The sequence below is a fragment of the Oryzias latipes genome, chromosome 14, assembly GCF_002234675.1.
Source record: "Oryzias latipes chromosome 14, ASM223467v1".
Taxonomy (NCBI): domain Eukaryota; kingdom Metazoa; phylum Chordata; class Actinopteri; order Beloniformes; family Adrianichthyidae; genus Oryzias; species Oryzias latipes.
The window spans coordinates 3,103,979-3,128,067 of NC_019872.2; the positions used below are offsets into that span (position 1 = coordinate 3,103,979).

At 42.3% G+C, this 24,089-nt stretch overlaps 1 protein-coding gene and 1 long non-coding RNA gene across 3 annotated transcripts in view; both read left to right on the forward strand.

Moving 5' to 3' along the window:
- Positions 1-4,314: 4,314 nt before the first annotated feature.
- LOC110013855 (hepatitis A virus cellular receptor 1 homolog) overlaps positions 4,315-24,089 on the forward strand; it is a 42,423-nt gene continuing 22,648 nt past the window's right edge. For both annotated transcript variants that reach the window (XR_002874635.1, XM_023962697.1), the window contains exons 1-2: positions 4,315-4,592; positions 23,718-24,062. Coding sequence is in view for 1 of the 2 variants with exons in the window: in XM_023962697.1 (XP_023818465.1) it covers positions 4,514-4,592; positions 23,718-24,062 (424 nt within the window). In the remaining variant the exon portion in view is untranslated. The remainder of the gene's footprint in view (positions 4,593-23,717; positions 24,063-24,089) is intronic.
- LOC111948664 lies at positions 11,713-12,183 on the forward strand. Its single transcript, XR_002874636.1, has 2 exons — positions 11,713-11,764; positions 11,940-12,183. It is a non-coding gene; the product is annotated as an uncharacterized LOC111948664 (long non-coding RNA).

A 24,089-nucleotide genomic window follows, 5' to 3' on the forward strand; every position in this document is an offset into this window, starting at 1 on the left:
TCTTATGATCAAATCCTTACATTGACGTGTTCTCCCTATGACAAAGGTGGATTAAGGTGGAAAGATTTCATGTAATCCATGGACACCAGTGAAGATCACAAATCATTGAAGAAAAAGGTTCGGTGCACTGTCTAGTGGGTCTAGATGACCCAATTCCCATTGTTAAAGGGCCTAGGATAGCAAAAGGGTATACTGAGATTGCTGGATGTGATATACATATCAGTGGCGATTTCTTTAAGACTGCAAGGGAAGCTCGGTTTCCATTATAATGTCACAAAATTAATGGTCAAATATGTACTATTGTATTAACATTTTATTGACTCAAAGACGAGTTAGTTCAGAATCAGTTACATATAGCAGGTCGGCTAACTTAAATTCCTTCTCCTACATTCCTGCAGCGTCACAGTGCATTTCCCTATTGAAGCCCAGTGTCCATTGACTTCAATGGGGCTGCTTTGAATGTTTTTTTTTCAGCGCTACGAAACTAGACGGTCATTGGATAAACGCTGCGATTATGTCCCGCCCACGAACGCTCAGCGTGTCTGGGGGTGAATGGGGAGTGGGGTGGCCCGGACTCCGAGCTTCTGCGTGATGATTGGAGGGTCTGTCGAAAGACTGCACCTCCTTTTGACTGACAGCGACTCTGTACTATAAGGAATCACTGAAGCTATTCACGCTCAGTCCCATCGCGGATTTCTCAAGTTCAGTCGAAATAAAAACCGCTGCAACCTATTTCTTTGATATTTGCTTGGTGAAATTGCTTGATTTTCATCATACATTTCACACAATTATACACCATATTTAATGTTTTTTTTTAGATCATTCATTCTTCATTCATTCTTTCATTCGTTCATTAATTCATTCATATAACGTTAGTAGGCTAGGCTAGCGTCGTGGGTGAAACTGCGCACAATGGCAGTCGGTGCTAATATTGTCGACCTGATTTTGGCGAAGCCATTTGAAAGTGTTCCTTACGAGGAAAAACTAAGAATTAAACAGCAGGGCAGATCAACACCTAAGATTGATTTGGTGCAAAAGATATGGAAAAATAACAGGTCTTTTCAGCTCTCCTGGTATGACAAAGTTAGCTGGCTGACTGGAAGTGCTGTGACAAATACAATGTACTGCTGGCCTTGCCTCATGATGAAACCATCTCACGGATGTGTTGTTTGGTCAAAGGTGGGGTTTGGAGATCTGTCTAACTTTGACAGGGCATATTAAAGACATGAAAAGAGCAATGAACATGTGAGTGCATGTGCAAGATTAAGTTGCATGAGCAGGATCAGGGTTGAGCATGCAATAAATGAAGGTGCTCACATTCAAGTGGCTAAACGTAATGAAATAGTCAAACAAAACAGGTCCTTCCTAAACCGCCTTATTGATGTGACATCCTTGCTTGGCCGGCAGGAGCTGTCATTTAGGGGACATGATGAGAGTAGTGAATCATCCAACAAGGGGAATCACAGAGTTCACAGAAACATTAGCTAAATATAACTCTGTCCTGTTCACACAATTCGTGTCCTCAACTGTGTTTGCTGGTATGTCCCATACTATTAAAAATGACTTGATCTCTGCTCTTGCAGTCACAGTTTTTTGATCAGATCAGAGATGAAATTCAGGATGCTCCCTTTTTTGAATGGCAGGTGGATGAAACAACTGATATATCCAGCCGTGCCCCACTCTCTGTCATTGTTCGCTATGTGGATAGTGCAGGTAAAATTCAGGAGCGCTTTATTGGATTTTTTTATGTTTTGGGGGGGCAAGGTTCCCAGTCCGTTTTTGAAATATTAAATGAGAACATGCAGGGCTACAATTTTAAGGACAAGCTTGTGGCACAGACCTATGATGGGGCTGCTGTCATGGCTTCAGATCTCAATGCTTGCAGGCCAAAGTAAAAGCAATAGCCCCAGTGCAATATTGGTGCTATTGTGATCACCGACCGAATCTGGTGCTGTCACAGGGGGCCAAATGCTTGCCTGAGTGCAGAATTTTTTTTGCATCACTCTCTGGATTTGCCACATTGTTTTTCAAAATTCACAACTTTTCTGGAGTCTGCAGCTGTTGAAGGTTTCCCAGAAACCCTCCTACTCGATGGAATTTCACATCACGGATAGGGAGCACTGTGCCAAACAATTATGATGGCCTTGTGCAGACATTTGAGAACATCATTGCAGATACAACAATGGATGATATACTGGATTGTGCCAAAGGCTTTATGAGGAAACTGGAGGATTTTGAGTTTGTGTTCATGTTGTACACATATGAACAAATCTTCTCTGAGACTGATGTGGTTTTTGATATTGTCCAGCAGAGGGCGAGGGATGTTCTTTACTGCAAGAACAGAATTGAATCTCTTCTTGCATTTGTCAAAGAGAAGAGGTCAGTGGGGGCTTTCTAAGACATTTATGCCAAAACAGCAGATCTCACATCAGACCCACGAGATGAGCCCATGAGAAAGCGCCGTCTGACCCAATTACAGGATCCCCAAGTGCGATACAGAAATCTGTATATGGCCCTCCTTGATAACATCTTGGAGCAGATTCCTCGATGTTTTTCAAATTTGGAAAGCATGCTCTTTTTAGAATTAGTCAATCCAGGGAAATTTGATGACATGAGACAGGTATTTCCAGAGGAGGCCTTCCAAAGTGTCCTGAAAAGTTATGGCCATCACTTTGATTCAGGAAGACTAAGGTCAGAACTTCAAGTCCTGTATTCAGACATTAACATTACATTGGCCCTTTTGTTGTGGACTCAATCATCAATCCTGCATGTGTCAAACTATGTCTACTATGTCTCTATGACGCTTCATCCAGTCTTCCATGTCTCTCATCTCATGTCGGTGATCACCAGTCCGTTGTGCCCTTCATCTGTGCCCCCTCCTCCCACCCGCCTGATGAATGGACAGCCGGTCTTCACTGTTCAGCACCTCCTGGATGTGCACCGCCGAGACCATGGTCTCCAGTTCTTGGTGGATTGGGAGGCCTATGGCCCGGAGGAACGCAGTTGAGTGCCCTGTTCCTTTGTTATGAACCCTGCTATGGTGTGGGGTTTTCGTCGCCAGCATCCAGATCTATTTCAGCCACCGGATGGTGTCCCTTGAGGGGGGTGGGGGTCCTGTCAGGATCCTGATCACTTCCCACACCTATCGGTTGACGATCTGCTCCTTGCGGAAATCCCACCAACCGCGCCTCCACCACCTTCAACCACTTATTATACCAATACCTGGACCTTATCTGTTTAATTATTAACTGTCACTTTTTTCACACTGTAAATACTTGTTAATACGTGCCACTTCTGTTTATTCTACAATGTACATTTGTATATTAAATTACACTTGCTAAAGCACTCTGGATGGGTGCAAACTGCATTTTGTTGCTGTGTACTATACTTGTGTACTATACTTGCAATGACAGTTAAATTCTATTCTATTCTGGCCACTGCACATCTTTTAACTGTCTTTTGTTTATTTGTTCATTTTAGATTCACTTTTTTCCACAGAACTTTATTTCTGCAGACTTATTTTGCCTTTTTTAACAAAATAATTTGAAGATGCATTTTCCAGAAGGCTCCAACCACTCATAATACTGATGTGTTTTTTTAAGACAGATAATCCTGAATGATATCAGACGTTGAACTTCGGGTAGTTGTTGGGTCCCACTTACAGCACTTGAGACAAAATAGACATGATTCTCACCTTACAGTTTAAAGTTCATCAAACAAGTTTGTCTTTGTTGGTGAGTTTTAATTTTGTGGAAGGTTCTTTTTTCAGGTTTTTTTGAACAGGTCTTTAGACTTCAAGAGTCTTTCATAAATTAAGCCACTTCAGAAGAATAAAATGGAAGCTTTTATTAGGTGAGGGGTCCGTCACAGCACCATTTTAGATTGTCAGGCAGCTTAGCATGCACTTTGTTGGACTATGCAGGAAACTAGAAGGAAACTCTGTACTTTCAGCCAGATTGTAAACATTACACAAAGATATTGGGGATTTTAATCAGCAACCATGTTTTGTGTTTACCAAAGAACAAAATGGCTGCTTACATGTTAAGTTTGTTTAATAGTAAAACGTATTTAGGTCTGTAGCTAGAACTGAAATTAGATGAGAGTTTGAATCCCAGCTTTTTCCTGCGTTACTCTTCCTGTTTGTCTTCTCTGTGATCACTGTTCACCTTCAGGCCGAGAGATTTTTCCAGACCTTCCTCTGCCTCTTCTTCATTTCTCTGGTCTCGGCTCCTCCTCCTCCTCCCACAGCTTTCCTGACTCATACAGCTACTTCTGAAGTCCTCCCCTTTGTTCTGCTCAGCTGGAGGAGCTGCTTACACTCAAACAACCTCACAGTCTTGCTCACAATCTCACAGTCCTCCAGTCAAGCTGCAGGAAGACAGGTACCATGGCTTGGGTTTATCTTTCAACACCACCCTCTGCAACAGAACTTTTTAAAACGCATTGAGAGATCTCCAAGGAAGTTTTATTTTTTGAAACCTGAAATTAAAATTTAAGTGATTGTTTCATCAAGATGAGCATCAAAAGGCAAAAGTCTGGGCTGGTCATCAGCTGGAGGAAGTTATTCTCTATCCTGGCTCCTTGGAGGAAGGGTAAAGTTTTCTTCTACTTCAGTGATTACATATTTACCAACTGTGCTGTCAACTAAGATATAAAACTTATCCTACATTCATGATGTGGTTTATTTTACACCAATGAGAGTTGGTGTGTTTGTTGCAGCTACCTGAAATAACAGATGTTGAAAAAATGTGTGTGCGCACCAGGATTAGAAAGAGAAGATAGATAAAACTGAAAGTGTTCAAGGCACTGCTGAAACAAGTCATTATGAGGTGAATGTCATGACTGACTAGGCTAGGCAGACCCAGGTGCTGGAACCCGGAAAGATGACAAGAGGTGAGTAATGGTAAGTAGTGGGTTTATTGGTTCAGCTGGTGATGATGTCTTGATGCGGCAGGGAGGCGACGTGGCTGGAGGGGGTCCGTGGATCAGAGACAAGACGAGGACAGGTGATGCAGCTCGAGGAACCAACCGTGGCTTGAGAGTTGACTTGGACTCCAACAGCGCTCCACTGAAAGGGGTGAGTGTGGATGGAAACTGCTCGGCACGTCCGCTTGACCGCTCACTCGTGGACTAGGGTTTTCCTGGAACAGGACAAAGAGGCGTGAGGCGAGAAGTAGAAGGTAATCAAACATGGATCACTGGAGGCTAGGACATGCACCATTAGAGGCAACGAACTTGCGTTGAATACTGGTCCTGGAGCTCCTTATGAAGGTCTGGCAGGCTGAGAATTAGGCCAAGCAGAGAGGGGAGGGGGAAGGAACCTGACAGAGGCACCGTGAAAGTACCCCCCCCTCAACGACCGCCTCCAGGCGGTCCAGGACGGCGATCAGGATGGGCCCGGAAGAAATCCTCGATGACGGACGGGTCCAGGATGAGAGAGCGCGAGATCCAAGATCGCTAATAACCCTCCCAATCAACCAGGAACTGGTGCCCGCAACCCCGACGATGGATGTCCAGTATCTGGCTCACTGTATAGGCGCGGGCACAGAGGACTGTCCTGAACGGGTTTGATCTGCGAGATATGAAAGGAGGGGTGTATCTTGAGAGCTCGAGGGAGGCGTAGACGGACACAGGTAGGATTGATGATTTTCTCAATGGTATAAGGTCCGATGAAACGGGGAGCCAACTTGCGGGATTGAGTATGAATGGGAATATTGCGGGCGGAGAGCCAAACCCTCTGACCAGGCTGGTAAGCGGGACCCACCACCCTGTGGCGATTGGCGATGCGACAGTTGCTCTCCTTGGTGCGGAGGAGAGCTTCTGTGGTCTGGCGCCAGACGCGTTGGCAACGCTGGAGATGTTCCTGGACCGAAGGCACCGCCAAATCTAGTTCCTGGGACGGAAACAGAGGTAGTGAGTACCCGAGGGCGGCTTTGAAAGGTGACACCCCAGTGGCAGAGGATATGTGAGTATTGTGGGCATACTCTATCCAAATGAGATACTGGGACCAGTCCTTGTCGTTCTGTGCCGCCAGGCAGCGTAGAGCTGCCTCCAGTTCCTGGTTGGCCCTCTCTGCTTGACCATTGGACTGGGGGTGATATCCAGAGGAGAGGCTGACCGCGGCCCCCAAGGCGGAGCAGAACGCCTTCCAAACTTGGGAAATGAATTGTGGGCCACAGTCAGATACAATGTCCGAGGGAATGCCATGATGCCTGAATACCTGGTTGACCAGGACTAGGGCCGTCTCGGTGGCTGAAGGTAACTGGGCTAGCAGGATAAAGTGAGCCATTTTGGTGAAGCGATCTATGACGGTGAGTGTAACAGTGTTACCCTGAGATGGGGGTAGTCCGGTGATGAAGTCCAAGGCTATATGTGACCAGGGACGGCTGGGAGTGGGTAGTGGGTGAAGGAGCCCAGCGGGTGGAGAGTTTGCCGATTTGGAATGGGCGCAGGGGGAGCAGGCGGCCACAAATTCCCGAACATCCTTCTCCATGGACGGCCAGAAGAAACGGCGTTTGATCAAGTTCAGCGTGCGTTTGACTCCTCCATGACATGAAATTTTGGAAGCATGTCCCCAGGATAGCACTTCAGATCTGAGGGAGTTGGGGACAAACAAAGTTCCATTAGGGCAAGGGGCGTGACTAGGTTCCTCACCTTGAGCCTGGATGACGCGATTCTCAATGTCCCAGGTAAGGGCTCCCACGATGCAGGTGGGGGGAATGATGGTGGCAGTGGTCGGATCCGAGGAACTGAACTTGCGGGACAGAGCATCAGGTTGGACGTTTCGGCTACCAGGTCTATAAGTTATGGTAAAGCGGAAACGGTCAAAAAACACACACCACCTTGCCTGCCTGGAGTTTAGTCTTTTGGCCGTCCTCAAGTACGCCAAGTTTTTATGGTCCGTCCAAACCACAAAATGGTGTTCCGCTCCCTCCAGCCAGTGCCTCCACTCTTCAATGGCCAGCTTGATGGCCAGCAGTTCTCGGTTCCCCACGTCATAGTTTTGCTCTGCAGGTGACAGTTTCTTAGAGAAGAAAGCGCATGGCTTGAGTTTACCGGATTGGGGTTCCTTCTGGGAAAGTACAGCTCCGACTCCCGAATACGAGGCATCCACTTCAACCACAAACTGACGGGAGGGGTCTGGTTGAATCAAGATGGGAGCAGAGACGAACAGACCCTTAAGCTGGTCAAAAGCTTCTTGAGCCTCCTGAGAAATTCTGGGATGTGGACGTGAGACGTGTTATGGGTGCGGCGATACTGCTGTAGTTCCTGATGAACCGCCGGTAGAAATTTGCAAAGCCGAGGAACTGCTGGAGCTTCTTACGGCTGCTAGGAGGCTCCCAATTGGCAACGGCCTCAATTTTTGCCGGATCGGGTCGAATGTGGCCTGGCTCGATTATGTATCCCAAGAACTGAACATGGTCAACGTGAAATTCGCATTTTTCCAATTTGACAAATAGTTGATTTTCCAGGAGACGAGTGAGTACTTAACGGACGTGCTGTTCATGTTGGGTCAGGGTCTCAGAGTAAATCAATATATCGTCCAGATAGACAAAAACAAAACGGTTCAAAAAGTCCCGAAAGACATCATTTACTAGTCTCTGGAAAACGGCGGGGGCTTTGGTCAGCCCAAATGGCATGACCAGATATTCGTAATGTCCAAGCGGAGTATGAAACGCCCTCTTCCACTCGTCCCCCTCCTTCATCCTGATCAGGTGATAAGCGTTTCGGAGGTCCAACTTAGTGAAGATGCGGGCCTCCTGCACGGAGTCAAAAACAGTGGATATTAGAGGTAGAGCGTACTTATCTTTGATCGTGATTTGGTTTAGTTCTCTGTAGTCGATGCAGGGGCGCAGGGTCTTGTCGTTCTTTTCCACGAAGAAAAATCCTGCGCCGACAGGTGATGAAGAGGGTCGTATGTGTCCTAGGGATAGCGCCTCCTGAACGTAACTTTCCACCGCGAGTCTTTCAGGCCTGGAGAGATTGAACAGTCTACCCTTGGGGAGGGTGGAACCAGGTTGTAAGTTGATTTCACAATCATAAGGACGGTGAGATGGCAGAGCGCAGGCCTTGGTTTTGCTGAATACTTCGTGAAGGTCATGGTAACAGGCAGGGATTTTGTCCATATTAGAGTCAGATGAGGGTTCAGGAGACGGATGAGAAGTGGAGGGAATGGCAGAGGCAAGACAGTTGGCCAGGCAGTAGGAACTCCAATTGATAATTTGACCTAGGCTCCAGTTAAATTGTGGATTGTGGAGTTTTAACCAGGAGTAACCCAGGATAATGGGGGTGTGCTTAGATCGAGTGATGAAGAACTGAATAGTTTCTCTATGATTTCCAGAAATGAGAATTTGAACGGGTTTAGTGCGATGGGTTATGCGTGAAAGGGGTTCCCCCCCTAAACCTGAAGCTTCAACGGGGTTTTCGAGAGGTTCAGTGGGAAGACGTAGACTAGTGACGAGATCAAGATCTATGAGGCTCTGTTAAGCTCCGGAATCTACGAGAGCCCTAGTACTGTGAATGTCGTTTTCTGTGCAGATTTTGACAGGTAAATAGAGAAAAGTAGCCGAAGTCTGGGCTGAAACATATTCCCCCCGTGGCCTGTCACTCAACGGGGGTCTGGGAGTTTAAACGTCGTTTACATTGAGAAACTAAATGGCCCTGGGCGCCGCAATAAAAACATGAACCCTCCATGCGACGCCTCTGTCGTTCTTCTGCTGATAATTTAGAGTGCCCCACCTGCATGGGTTCCTCTGTAGACTTGGGGCAGGGACCTTGATCAATTTTGGCCTGTGTCTGAGCGGGAATGACAGAAAACGGGTGATTATTTATGGTTTTACGATGGTTGACTTGGCGGTCATAGTGTCTTTCACGGAGACGGATGTCTGATCTAAGAGCAGCTGAGACCAAGTCTTCAAATGTATTAGCCTCCGGCTGTGTGCATAAATGATCCTTAATGGATTCATTCAGAGACTGATAGAAAATGCCCTTTAAAGCTATGTCCGGCCAGCCAGCTTCCACTTTCAAAATCCGGAAATCGATCACATGGTCGCTAACTGACCGACCCCGCTGTTTTAAATTTAAGAGGCGCCTGATCGAAAATGAGCCGAAATTCATTAATGAAATGTTCATATTGGAGATGAGTTATAGGATTCGCAGCAATAAAGGCTTGAGCCCACTGGAGAGCTTTGTCACGTAATGAATTGATGATGAGCGTGATTTTTCTATGATCAGACTGATAGTACCTGGGGGCTTGACGAAAAATGAGCTGGCACTGTAGAAGGAAGCCGCTGCAGGCCTCTACGTCACCGAAAAAGGGCTCCGGCAGAATGCTGTCTTGAGCCTTGAGGACAGCAAACCACTGAAAGGACATTTATTGACGCTGAAGAATGTTTCGTTGAGTGAGTCTTCCAGAATGGACTATTTGTTGGTTTTAGTGTTATGTAACTAATGTGTTTTGTTGTGATCATTTGCTTTTTCTGCCGTACAATACAAAACCAACTCTTTTTGTCAATATGTTGTGTGGCACTCTTATAATGCAGTTTTATTGCACTTATTGTTTCTTCATCCTCTTGATATTTGTGCTTTTTTTTTAAAGAGCAATTAAAAAAAGTGTATTAAGCAATCACTATTGTGTGGCCTTCACGTTTGTTGGTTTTTATCAATGTTAGCCTTTAAAATGTAGTGGGGCAGTATCAATATCTCTGTTTAGAATACATTTTAAGCTGAAGAATTTTAAATATTTTCAATGCTACACATTTAATGAGTTAAAGAATTTATAAAGCATTTTAGTGAATTTTACATATTTTATGAGTTGAGTAATATAAAAATATAGTTAGTTAAAGCGTTTTTTAGTTGGAAAATATTAAAAACTTTAAGTAAATAATCTCTCTTTTTTAAGTTGAGGAATCTTAATATTTTTCATATGAAATAATACAAATGTAAGCCAACTGACAATATGAATTTTAATAAATGTTAACTTAAAAGTTTTAATAATATAACTAAACTGTTGCGTAATCTGTTACAAAATAATTTTTAAGTTCAGTCAACTCGCTAGGGATTACAGTGCAGACGCTAACATGAACAAGCAAGAAATCCCAAATTAACAGACTTGTGGTGTGGAAAGGTATGTTTTTCAGCTAGCAGTAATAATCAAAGTATCCGTTCTCTGTTTCAAAATGAGATTGCCACAAAACCGTATGTTATCTCATACTGGAACAGCTTTGGATGTAGAATTCAGTGGGAAAAGGTTTGGACCCTGCCACAAAAGTATTTTATCACCAATAAAATCAGAGAAATTTCTTTCAAAATTCTTCACAAATTTTATCCAGTGAAACATTTCTTTACTAAGTTTAAAAAAGATCTGGACATAAAGGCTGTGTCCGAATTACCGCCCTAAACCCTATATAGTGCACTATATAGTGCGGTCGCCATTTTGTAGTGCTGTCCGAATCTACAGTTCAAAAATCATGTGCACTAGAAATTTCCCAGAATTCTCTACGAAAAACCAGTGTGGATCGATGCTCACTCGATCGGCGAATATTGCCCAGAATGCACTGCGTTCATACCAGAATGCATTGCGTGTGACCCACAATACACTGCGTTTGAATTATTCAAAGATGGCGGACGGTTGCGCTAGAAAGAGGACTTAAAAATGTAAGTATATTTAAAAGTATCAAGTATCTGTTGTAAAATATATTTGTAAATGCGTAAGATGATGTGTTTAATATGTTATATTCCTCAATCGACTATCTACATTGTTTTGAAGCTCATCAATTTCGGTAATGCTAAAGCTAACGCTAGCGCGAATTAGCATTGAAGGCTAAAAACAAACGCTGTTGATATTACATCAAAAAGCAGTGAGTTCTAACCGTAGTTATTAACACATTTTTAAAATGTGTTTATATATGTAGGGACAGACGAGGATGAGGAAAATCTGATCCATCTGTGGTGGAGAAAGATAGCCTGTTTGTTATCAGGCAAGCTCGTGCCGGATGGGAGTAGAGAGACACTTGATCAGATTTGTATTTATTTATCATTAAACTGTAATCGTTGTCATGTTGGGGTAAAGGTTGTTGTTGAAAGAGGAGAGGAGGAAAGAGCACGAAGGGACAAAGAGTGACAGGAGAGTCTGTTAAGCTTACCTGAGTTTAAAATATTGTTCACAAAATGTAACGTCGTCGTTGTTTTTGCAATTTGTTTAATAAATGCATGAACAAAAATGAATTATTTACATGTATTATTTAAATCTGAGCCATTTTTAACAATCTCAAAAGGATTTTCATATAAATATCAAATGTACATATTTACATTTTCGTTTTATATGTTAACATTTATTTTTATACATCTTAACAATAATTCTGGTCTTCTAGAGTCATGTGTGTCACAGTTGGAGCTAAAAGGAAAGCAGAGATCTGTCCTCGCAGACGGACGCCACTTTACCCGTCCTACTGGTTCCTGGTGTGGCTCAACATCTGTGGCTCCCAGCAGTCCCCTTTGCTGATGCACAGATTGTGCAGAACTGAACTGCAGGCAATGATTTTCATTGCAAAGGTTGGTTTTACTTCCAGTGCCCCCAGAAGTATTGCTCTCCTCCTCATCTTCATAATGCCAAATGCTCTCTCTCCACCACAGAGCATGCCTTGGCGTGGTGCTGGTTGTAACGGGCCTGAACCGCATTCCTCATGGGTTCCCTGTAGGGTGTCAGCAGCATGATGGGATGTGCAATGAGGGATACCCACCATCACCCAAAAGGATCCTTCAGGTGGGTAATGTTTTATTTACATAAGTTGGGCTTTTACGTAGAACCTGTGAACTGTGGACTGATCCTTGATTCCCAACAAAAATATCTCTAAATTTGGCATTAGTCACATACAGCCTGCAGTTGAATGGAATAAAAAAAGCTTCCTGTTAAAATAACAAGCTGCATTTTCTTTTAGAGCCTTTATTCTTCAGTGGCAGCCCTGAATGCTCCCCACGACCTTTTGGAAGGTGGAAGACCAAGCAAGCTGCTATAAAACCAGAGGCGACTTATGGTAGTTCATTCCCACTGGATGCTGGGTGACCCTGCTCATCAGCTGGAGGATGCGGTCTGTGGACAACGTCACTTACAGTGGACCGTGGCATGTCAAAAGCTCTGGTTACCACACTGTATGATGTGCCACACGCCAGCCAGAAAAGAAACACCAGGACCTCAGTCTCCTGTGCCCCCCCCAGAGTGTGAGGAACCCGAAGCTGCTCCACCAGATGCTCAATGGTCCTGCGGGTCAACTGATCTGCAGGTCTGCCGGTCTGGTTTTGTGTCGGACTGAGCGTCAGCGTGAAGGGGCCACGACAGACACCTTTATGTTGGCAAAGCAGTAGAGACGTGGAAGACCCTGTAAAATAGAAAAATAATTATTTCATTGAGAAAATTAAATCTGATTTTTTTGAATGTTTCACTTTATTCTGATGTCTTACATTTTAGTTTATGACGTATTTATAAATGCTGGAAAATCTCATGGTTTTTTTGGCTGGGTTTTTGGATTTTTATATAAATATTTAAAAATTAAAGTATTTTTGTTTAAAACAAGTGATATGGTTTGACTCTGAATAAAAAATACTAAACTTTGATCCCACAAGTGTTTCATGTAGTTAGACTATACAGTTCATAGTCCAGTGTTGAAAAATAATGTTAAGTCTTACCCAGCAGACTGTGTAACCTTGAGCACAATTAGTAACAAATGCTTAAATTGAACTAATAAAAAAACTTTAAGTTTAACTCACAGGTTGTTCATGTCTGGCCAGGGCATCCAGAGTAAATCTGAGACGTCTGCTTCTCCTTGCCGTCCTGTGATGCTGCATATCTGCTCGTTTTTGGTTTGATCCCATGAAAAACGGTTGAATTATTGCCAGGAACACGGACAGATTCATATATAAAGCTATTTTCAGTAAGGTAGAAGAGAAAACTACAGGAAAAAATGCCTCCTCGCAAGAGTCCGTAAATCGTTCAGCGGCACAAAAATAAATATTGCCATGGAGTAATAACATGGGGGGTTATTTATCAACAAATACATAAAATCACCACCAATGTGTTTATAATTTTATTATTTATAAATCAGCCACATTTTCCATGATCAGAACACAGCAGATTCATAAATAGTCTTCATAAAATGTTCATATTTATTATATTTTTAATTTGAAAAAATGGGTGTCATTCTCCGCGTTAAATAGAAGTAGTTCCCCTCCAGACCAGGTGGTGGCGGTAATGCGCCACTTTGTTTTCGTGCCGAGCGCCTTTTGAAAACACCCGAAAGAGAAAACTAGTGAGCACGGGTGTCCGAATTGCTTTGAAAATTCAGAGAACTATATAGAGAACTATATAGTGCCGCACTATATAGGGTTTTAGTAGTTAGGGGTTAGGGCGGTAATTCGGACACAGCCAAACTGTTCATTCTGTCATACCTCACCAGAAACTGTGCCTCATCTTATTTGGTTTTGCTATTTCACTCAACTATTTTGGAAAGATGTGATACATTTTATAAGAACTCATCTATGTGAAGATTATAGATTATTTTACGAGCATATTATTTTTGGATATTTTACACAAGGAAGACTTAATGCAGAAAAAATATATGTAGTTAATTTACTTATAATTATGGCTAAATACTTTATACACAAATGTAAATATGCCAACAAAAAAACCGTGTTTTATGTTTTTCAGAAAGATGGTTTTGTATGTGAACAGTATTAAATCTTCCACTAACAAAAAAGCTGTCAGAACAGTTGAAACATGGTCTCTCCTGAAACTTTAACAGATTCCTTTGCCTTATTATTTTTGTTTTCTTTTTGCATAACCTGTTTTACATGGTTATCATTATGTTTTTTTTGTTCATTCTCATGGCGAACGTGAAGATTGTATTTTGCACACAGTGGAGTTTTGTGTTTGGTATTTTGTATGTGCAAGATATTGTTAATAAAGTTTATTTTTTTAAAAAATGAACCGGCAAGAAGTAGCCACGGGGGTCCTGCAGCCATCGGAACCTTAACAAATATTTCATCTCCACCTCACCGTTGCCTTTTTTAAGAAATGACAGCTGGTTTTCCCACATTTATATGTAGTTATGGATCGAAAACAAGAGGAATTTGTTTTAATGTAAATGCGTGTTCCAGCGTCTACAGGAAGTGTCGCCCATAATTCACGCAAAGGCTCATGGGGGCTAGGAATAAGGTGGATACGGATTTTCTGTTTCGGTGGCACTTCTAATAATAATAATAATGGATTGGATTTATCTGCGCTTTTCAATACACCCAAAGCGCTTACATTGTGTCCATTATTCATTCACTCCTCATTCATACTTGGTGATGGTAAGCTATGGTTGTAGCCACAGCTGCCCTGGGGCAGACTGACAGAGGCGTGGCTGCCATTTCGCGCCTACGGCCCCTCTGACCATCACCGGTATCATTCATACACATTCACACACCAGTGGAGCCACACTGGAGGCAAGGAGGGTGAAGTGTCTTGCCCAAGGACACAACGACATTTTGGCTGGTGGGAGCGGGGATCGAACCGCCAACCCTTCGATCATTGGACGACCCGCTCATCCACCTGAGCCACTGTCGCCCCACTTCTATTACCATTATTGGTATTTGAGACATTCCTTTGTGTCTCTAGAGATGCAGACAGATTTGTGACCACTTGAGGTGAAGATAAAATATTTCTTAAGGTTCCGATGGCCTTCTTATTGGTTCATGTTAGCGTCTGTTCAAAATGGGAGGTGGCGGCCTCTCGTCCAATCAGAGCACGAGAAATCATCTGCCTTCCTTTTCATTCAAAGTGCCTTCCTTTTCATGCAAAGTCACTTCCGTTTCATGCATACTCCTCTCTCACACACACATATAAACTCTTCCTCACACGTACATATATACTTGTCTTTCACATAGATACATTCTTTTTTAAGAGTGACAATGAGAGTGAGAATGTATGTATGTGTAAAGTAATATATATGCATGCGAGAGAGAGAATATATGGATGTGCAAGTGAGAATATATGTATGCGAAAGAGAATATATGTATGCGAAAGAGAGTATATATGACTGTGAGAGCAAGAATGTATGAATGTGAGAGAGAGAATATATGGATGCGTAAGAGAATATATGTATGCGAAAGAGAGTATATATGACTGTGAGAGCAAGAATGTATGAATGTGAATGGTTCAGAATAAATAATGTCTTATACGGCCCCTCATAGAAAATTACATGACAACATTTGCAAACACCAAATCTGGAGCCTCCTCCATGAACGATGTTTACAATTTGTTGTATCTGCTGTAGCCCACTATGTAGATTACATTTTTGTTCTGTTCTATTGTGAAGAAAAGTTTTAGGATGTATTCAGACTTGACAATTTTGGTTTGCTTAAATTGAGCCAAAGTTCATTTCCTCCAATTATCCAGAACAAATGTTCAGTCTTAATCGACCCAAGCGGACCCTGGTCCGGGACCAGATATTCGATGACTGATCCATTTGGAGGTGGTCTCTGTTTGTTTCCAATGGGACTGAGCTTCGGTTTGCTTTGAGATTCCTCAGTCTGAATACAATCCATCCTTGGAGCGAAACAACTAAACCAAAACGGTCACCTTAGTTGACGTAAACAGAGTAGGAAAGTAGCAACAGATGAGTCAATGATAAAAATAAGCAACGGTTATCATGATATCAAAGAGGAAAAAGAGACTAACTTATTATTTGCTAGTAGTTTATTTTAACACAGATGAAAACCCTTCTTATATGCTTTTCTGTCTCATTAGGCAAATGTGCTCCTGGACGTCATCCTAGAATCTACCTTGTAGTTCCTTTACAGAATTCTCTCAAAATATCGCCATAACACCAATACGATGAGACACAGCAACTTACTGAAATGTGTTTGGATAAATGCAGGCTCATTAAAACAATTTTTAATGTGATGCACATTTGCTTCTCACCGCGTACCTTCATAGTGTTCTCTCCTCATTAACCGGCCTGCAACATGACTCCACTGTAACAAAAAAGTGAGTAAAAAGTGTTGTACCTGACGTTGATATAAATGTTTAAAACATGTGAGCCAAATTTAACCTTTGAATGAACTAAAGGTGCAGGACTTCCATTATTTCTGCCTATAGTTGCTTTGTCTCACCCAAAACTATTTGATCTTTCATCACATGGTTTTGTTTACAAGCTTTGGTTTGAATCAGGAAAGGTCTCTTGACAACACTCTAAATACAGACCAAACCCAAGATTCAGAGCTCGATCCAAACCAAATTAAGCAGACTGGGTCTGGAACAAATGGTTCTCCTAGTCTGAATACACCCTTACGCTGAAGACTAAAGCATTGATAGTCTAGTCCAGAGGTGGGCACTGAGGGCTGCATTCCTGCATGTTTTCCAACATACCCTGCTCTGGCATGTTCAAATTGGCTGGACACACCTGAACCAGGTAATTAGCCGTGACTAGGGCAAGAATGTCTGGAAATCATGCACAGGCCCTCGAGACCTGGAATTGCCCACCCCTGGTCTAGTCCCATCAACAAATCGATTTTACTTCTAAAGTTGTCTTTATTGTTTCTTTAAGCTGCAGTTCCTACATTTTTGTTCAGGGTTATATTGGGAGAACTGGGTGGGTGGAGGGACAGATCTGGTGAGGGAAGGGTGCCAACTGTGTGTGATTGTCCTCTGTTTTAGTAGTGAACTTGAATCTGGTCCTTGACTGTATGACTGGATACCTATAATTTTGCTCACCATTTTGGGTGTTATGTAGTTTTCATTACACCAATAGAAACACAAAAAAGTCAGGTTGTTTTTACAAATGTGAGGTGAAGGTTGAATTTACAAATAACACAAGCTTGGATCGATGTTCTAAAACTTCACCTTTCCTGAAAAATTAAAACTGCTTCCAAATGTAAAACTGTATATACTTTTTATATTTCTTTTTCCCAACTTATTGTGAAAACAGTTATGAAGGAAATATTGTATTTTGGAAATATTTGTCAAACACATCCACCCTGGCAAAGTGCAATGATCTTCAAGTATCAGAGCTCTTTGTTGAAATTCCAGGAGGTCAGCACTCAGTCTGAAGTACTGATCACCTTGTATCCCTGACTTATTCATAACCTACTTGGGCTGTAAAAAATAGCTGGATTGTCAAAGCCTGTTTTTGACCTCTTTTCCCAATTAAATAGCAACTATGTTGAGTGAGTCAAAGTTTAACTTGAATGCTTAGACATGTATCAGAAATTTATCACTTGTTGGCCACACTAAACATTACAACCAGTATGACATTCAAACATTAGGATTCTAACTTAGTCCCACAGCTTTTAAAATTGCCTTTTTAGTTGAATTTTTCATTTATAACCACCTTTTTGTGTTACATGAACAAAAAATCAGATTGGAAGTCTGCTTATGCATCAACACACTCTATCCAGTTATTGAACCCACTCGGAAATTGTTGCTAAAATGATCCACATATTTATTAGGTACATGACACCTACCCGTCATCCATAATAAATATGTGGATCCTTTTAATTTCTGATGATGCACACTTCATCTGGCATTATCCCTTACATATTTACTTTTTTTATTAAATTTTTCACACAACCAGTGATGCCAATATGAACAACAGAACTTGGACCAATTTTATTTGAGTTCAGATCCATCATCACAGTTCCATTCGTTCCTCTAACCCTTATGTTTCAACAAGCTCTTCCTCTGAGCTGACTCTTTGACCTTCGGCACAGTGGCTGCATTCTCATTTCTTTGAAACCATAACCTCTGAAACATCTGTGTCTGATCCCCATTTAGATGGAATTTGAATCAAGGGTACAGAACCAAACCCATCCCTTTTTCTTGATTGTACACATTCTTTCTTGATGAACCCAACTTGCCCAAGTTACAGAGTGCATACTCGTGAATAAGCTTGAGACTAGAATGCTTCACGCTGAAAAAAAGCTGTGATTCAGTGATATTCATAAAGGCTCTCGAGGCTTGAAGGAACAATTTTTAAACAATAAAATATTTAAATGTGTTAAGTGAGTCCACTTCTACAGTCTGTTTATTTATATACATATATCTTGAGGGTTATAGAAATGGACAGTTTAAATGAAGGATCCTTAAATATCCCAGCATATCTGCTCAATAGTTCTAAAGATCCTAAAGCTAATGTCACCAAACTTTCTGTACTGACTAATCATGACCATTTTGTCCTACTACAACACAGATGATCTTATAAATTTCCTTTATTTATTTTTAAATAATTTTATTTATTTAAATATGGATCATTTGGTAAAAAATGCTCAATAAAAATACTGAACCTAACAAAGTTATTTTCTGACATAATCTTTGCTGTAGTAGGACAATAGGGTCATGATTAGTCATGATTAATCGCTGCTGTGTCTGCATTTTACAGCTGGAAGAGAACAATTCTCATTAAAGTGCATGAAAAATTATCTTTTTTCTTTAGAAATGCATTTGTATTTCATACCCTGTGTTAATACAAAATGATTAAGATACTTGCTGTCACATTTGAATGTTTATCAGAAGAGTTATTGAAGAAGGAAGTCCGAATTTGTGAAGATCTTTCTAACTTAACAAAGTCTTCTGAGTCCTGCATTCTGATTGGTTGACTTCCCCCTCCTCTAAAGTTCTCTTTGAAACAATCGATACTCTAAATGATAGAGACTCTCAAATGTCCTCCATAGCAGCATCAGATGCTACAAATGAGATTTTGCTGACCACTTGATGAGTAAAATCAATTGTATGGTCTCTTACTCAAAAAAGTGTTGATTTTGAGGAATCTATAGCATTGCATTTCTCAGAGGAAAGTTTTGTCCTGGTTAACGCTGTGCAATTGGTCAAGTTTTCTCCCTGTTAAAGCCAACCACCTGCCTTTTAGACATAATCCCCACATCACTGTTAAACACATTTCAGGACTTTTCCAGAACTTTTAAATACAGTATTGTAAATTACTCTCTTCAGACGGGTGTCTTCCCTGCTGCCTTTAAAACGGCAGTGGTGAGGCCTCTTCTGAAGAAGACCAACTTAGATCAAAATAACTATAACAATTATCATCCAGTATCCAACTTACCATTTTTAAGTAAAATGATTGAAAAATACTGTTTTAATCCAATTCAATGAGTTTTTAATCAGAAATAACATCTTTGAAAAATATCAGTCCGGTTTTAGGACAAACCACAGCACAGAGACGGCCCTTGTTAAAATAGTAAATGATATTAGATGTAACCTGGACTGTCAGAAACTCTTAGTTCTGGTACTACTGGATCTCAGTGCTGCATTTGACACAGTAGATCCCAGTATTTTACTCAACAGGCTGAGAGGTTTGGGCATCTCTGGTACCGTACTAAAGTGGTTTTACTTCTATCTCACAGATCAAAGATTTCATGTAAGTATGGATACATGCTCCTCAAAAGTCTTTCACATCAACAGTCCCTCAAGAAAATGGCTTAAACCCCCATTCAAATACAAAGTTCATGATCTGAGTTTGCTCCACAGACTTTTTAATCTATATTTGCTGCCACTTGGGGATGTCATCAGGAGGCATGGCATTTGTTTTCACAGCTACGCTGAGGAAACTCAACTCTACATAGCTGTGTCTCCTGATGACAAAGAGTCGGTCAACACCCTGTTAAAATGCATTTTAGATGCTTTAGAGGTTAGAGGTTTTAGTGATTGGTTCTAAAGACAAGAGAGAGAAATTGTTTTATCTAAACTAAAAAATTACAAAACTTTTTAGTGTGTGAGAAACCTTGGTGTTAGTTTTGATTGTGGGATGCATTCTATACCACAAATTAAAATTTTTACAAAAACAGGATTTTATCATCTTAAATATATTGCCAGAGTCCTCCCATTTCTCTCTCTTGCAAGCACAGAGGTACTGTTGCATGCTTTTATTTACAGATTAGATTATTGTAATGCTCTGCTCTCTGGTCTTCCCAGATGCCGAACCTTCATCGGCTGCAACATTCAGCAGCATGCGTATTGACAAGGACCAGAGGGCGGGAACACATTACACCAATTTTAAAATCGCTGCAATGGCTCCCTGTTTGCTTCAGGATTCATTTTAAAGTTCTTTTATTGGTTTATAAATGTTTTTATGGTCTCGGCTCTTCATATTTATCTGAAATGATTTTAAAGTATGCCCTCGCAGACCCTGAGGTCCTCTCATGCAGGCCTTTTGGTAAATCCAAAGGTTAGAACTAAAACATACAGACTGTTCATGTTTTTAAAGGAAGTGACATGGTGCCTCACCTCATCTTTGTTCCCCGCCTACTTAAGGAGATCCAGGACCTGTTTTCATCGCCAGTTTGTCGTTCCTCCCACGGTGCTTAGTCTGGCCAGCTCATGTCTTGTGCCTTGCCAAAGTTCTGCCTCGCTAATTGTTCCTCTACGATCCACTCACAGGAATCATCATCACGGGTGTACCACGGGTCGCAGTCCACCAGCCTCGCTCCTCGTTCTCATTACGGATCCAACTGAAGCCTCACTCTCGGGTTCCTCCTGCAGCAAACCTCCAGTCAGCCGCTACGCCGCATCAAGAATCCTGCTATTTACTTACCTCCAGTAAATTAAACCTTCTAATACTTACCTATCATTTCCAAATGTCCTTCCGGGATCCAGCATCTGGCTCTGTCTGAAATCCCGCGAGATCATGACAGAACGAACTGGCCATACTCCGGACCCAGCTGACCCGGAAGGACCCCGCCACGCCATATCCCTCCAAGGTAATCTCCTAAACCGCCAAGCTGACACCCTCACTCAAATGTCCGCGGCTCAGCAAGACCTTTTTCGCCGCCTCGACAGTATTACTCATACCCTCACGGAATTAACTGGACAGTCTTCTAATGTCGCAGCCTCGGCTCAAGCTCCTACTTCGGGCAACAATCATCTTCCAGCAGGCGCCCAGATACTATCAAACGGATCACAGCAGAATTTCATTAATCGTGAACTCCTTCAGAAACAAAGCACTACAGTGGGGTCAGGCTTTTCTGGCTTCACATCCCATATCCCATCTGCCTTTCGACCGGTTCATCGGAGAATTTCGACTAGTGTTTGACCAGCCCCGTAAGCAGGAAGAAGCCACCCGGTGGTTGCTGAGTTTAAAACAAGGCAACCGCTCGGTGAACATTTGATCGATTTCCGTATCTTAGCGGTTGAGGCAGGCTGGCCTGACCCCGCCCTCAAGGGTATATTCTATCAATCCCTGAGTGAAAAAATAAAGGATCACTTATGTTCACAACCCGAAGCTAATACCTTTGAAGATCTTGTCTCCACACCCCTCCGATCCGATGTCCGGTTGCAAGAACGTCAAGCTGAACGGAACCGCAAACCACTTTTTCACCCCCAAAACCCTGTTGCTCCGAATTATGTTTTCCCGCTATCAGTTCACGAACCATCAGCCCATGCGTTGGAAGAGCCCATGCAAGTAGGTCATTCGAGGGTAACGGCCGAAGAACGATAGAAACGCCGTGAAGAAGGCCTGTGTTTTCATTGTGGTCGTCCCGGTCACCTAGTTTCTCAATGCAGTCAACGTTTAAACTCCAGAACCCCCCGTTAGATGACAGGCCACGGGGGACAAAATTAATCACGTAGATCAAATAGCTCATCAAAGTCAAATCCATAAATTTAATACGCTCATTGATTCTGGCGCTGAACATAGTCTCATCGACCTGCAACTCGTCAACCATCTCTCGTTACCTTTGGAACCTCTCGACTCTCCTATTAATGTCGCTGGGTTAGGTGGCAAACAACTTTCCCGTACTACTTCTCGCACTAAGCCTGTCCTCATCCTTACCTCCGGCAATCATAGAGAATATCACCAGTTTTTTATCACTCAGTGTCCCCAGACCCCCATCATTCTGGGTTTCTCCTGGCTTCAAATACACAACCCACACATTGATTGGACCGTCCCTCGCATCGCCAATTGGAGTACTTATTGCATGGCCAACTGTCTTCATTCCGCTATTTCCTCCGCTATTGCCTCTACCTTTAAGCCCGAAAAAGAAATCGACCTGTCCAAAGTACCCTCCTGCTATCACGACCTCAAAACTGTTTTCTGTAAATGTAAAGCCAGTGCGCTACCGCCCCATAGACCCTATGACTGCGCCATAGAACAGCTTAACGGCGCCCCCCTCCCTAAGGGACAATTATTCAATTTATCCGGTCCTGAAAAAGACGCCATAAAAAATACATTCAGGAGGCTCTTTCTCTGGGCCATATCCGTCCCTCTACGTCCCCGGTCGGCGCTGGTTTTTTCTTCGTGGAGAAAAAGGACAAAACCTTGAGGCCCTGCATCAACTATCGTGAGTTGAACCAGATTACGGTAAAAGACAAATATTCCCTTCCCTTTATTGATTCTGTTTTTGACTCAGTCCAGCAGGCACGCATTTTTTCTAAACTGGATTTGAGAAATGCTTATCATCTGGTTGGCATTCACGAGGGGGACGAATGGAAAACAGCTTTCAACCCTTCCGCATCCGCCATGACCCCCGAAAACTGTCCTTCCGGGTTCCAGCGTCTGGGTCTGTCTGAAATCCCACGAGATCATGACAGGAAGGCTTTAGACCTTTTTAATTTAGCTTTTAGTTTATGTTTAGGAATTTCTTTGATATTTTAATTATTTATGTTCTCTTTTTACTAGTTTTATATGTGTATGAAAATTCATATATTTATTTCTTTAGTTATTTGTACTTATTTATTTTTATTTTTTAGTCACACTTTCCATTTTATATGTAATGTTTATTTATGTAAATATTTGTTTTCTGTTCATTTTTTAAATAAATTTTAATTTTAATTTTATTACTTTTCCATTTTAGTTGTAACTCCAGTGTTTTCCTCAGAGGGATTCTCCACATCGGTGACTGACCGATTTGTCTTTTGATCGGATCTGGGGGGGTCCTGTGGTAGTGTACTCTGTGAACTTGGGTGGGGGTCACTGATGTGGACATGTCACAAAAATATTGTTTCCCCACTTCAGGACAAAGCCAGGTCTCTACATTCCATCATTGTATCACTCTTTTTATCATGGTGTGTATGTGTGTTGGAAAAGTGCTATATACATAGAGGTTGATTTGATTTGATTTGAACACAGCTGTGGTTTCGAGCTGTGGCTTATCAGTCCAGCCTCACTCAGTTTTTATTCTCATGAAGATGGTGAGAGGAAGAGGAGGTGTGGTTCTGCCCCTGGGTCTGCTGGTGCTCTGTGGTTTCCTCTTGAAAGTTTCCATTTTTGTGAGTGACTCAGTGTGTTTCTGTACTGCAGCGTGTCAGTGTGTGTGTTTGTGCGATAACTGTCAGTCATGAAGATCCTGGTGCTGCTGCTGGTGCTCCTCACAGGTATGTGAAACAAACCAACATTCAGCTTCAGCTGGACTTCAGTCGGTCAGGTCTTTATTTAGCATCAACTTCCTCAGCTCTGTGGGCAGCAGCATCTTCTTCTCTATTTTCTGCAGAAACTTCTTGTATGAATTCAGATGTTTGATGTTTTACTGCTGTTTCTCTTTCCCCCTCATCACATCTGCTCAGAAAAAAAAGTGGAGGCCTGCGATTTGAACCAAGACCTTTAACTCATTTGTTATGAGTTTGAGTTGTTGAGATGTGGTTGTGTTCCACAAGTAGATGTTTGCAGAGTGTGACGAAGACTTTGGGGTTGGAGGGGCGGAATTTTCAAAAGCTGTTTATCTGTTTCTGTTCTCAGTACTTGAATGTGAGAAGAATGTCACTGGACAAACTGGTCAGAACATCACTCTGCCCTGTAAATATGACATAAAAATCAACGGACCTACAAATGTGTGCTGGGGTCGAGGTCCTCTTCCTCTTCTCGACTGCAGCAACCAGCTCCTCACCACAGACGGACATAAAGTGATCAAAGAAAGCAGAGCTTCCAGCAGGTATCAGCTGCAGGGTCGACTGGATGAAGGAGACGTTTCTCTGACCATCATGAACGTCACAGAGGAAGATGCTGGACTGTACGGATGCAGAGTGGAGATTGTTGGACTATTCAATGATGAGAAACATCCTGTCCACTTAACTGTTAACAGAGGTGAGAAAATGACCAAAGAATCACCAG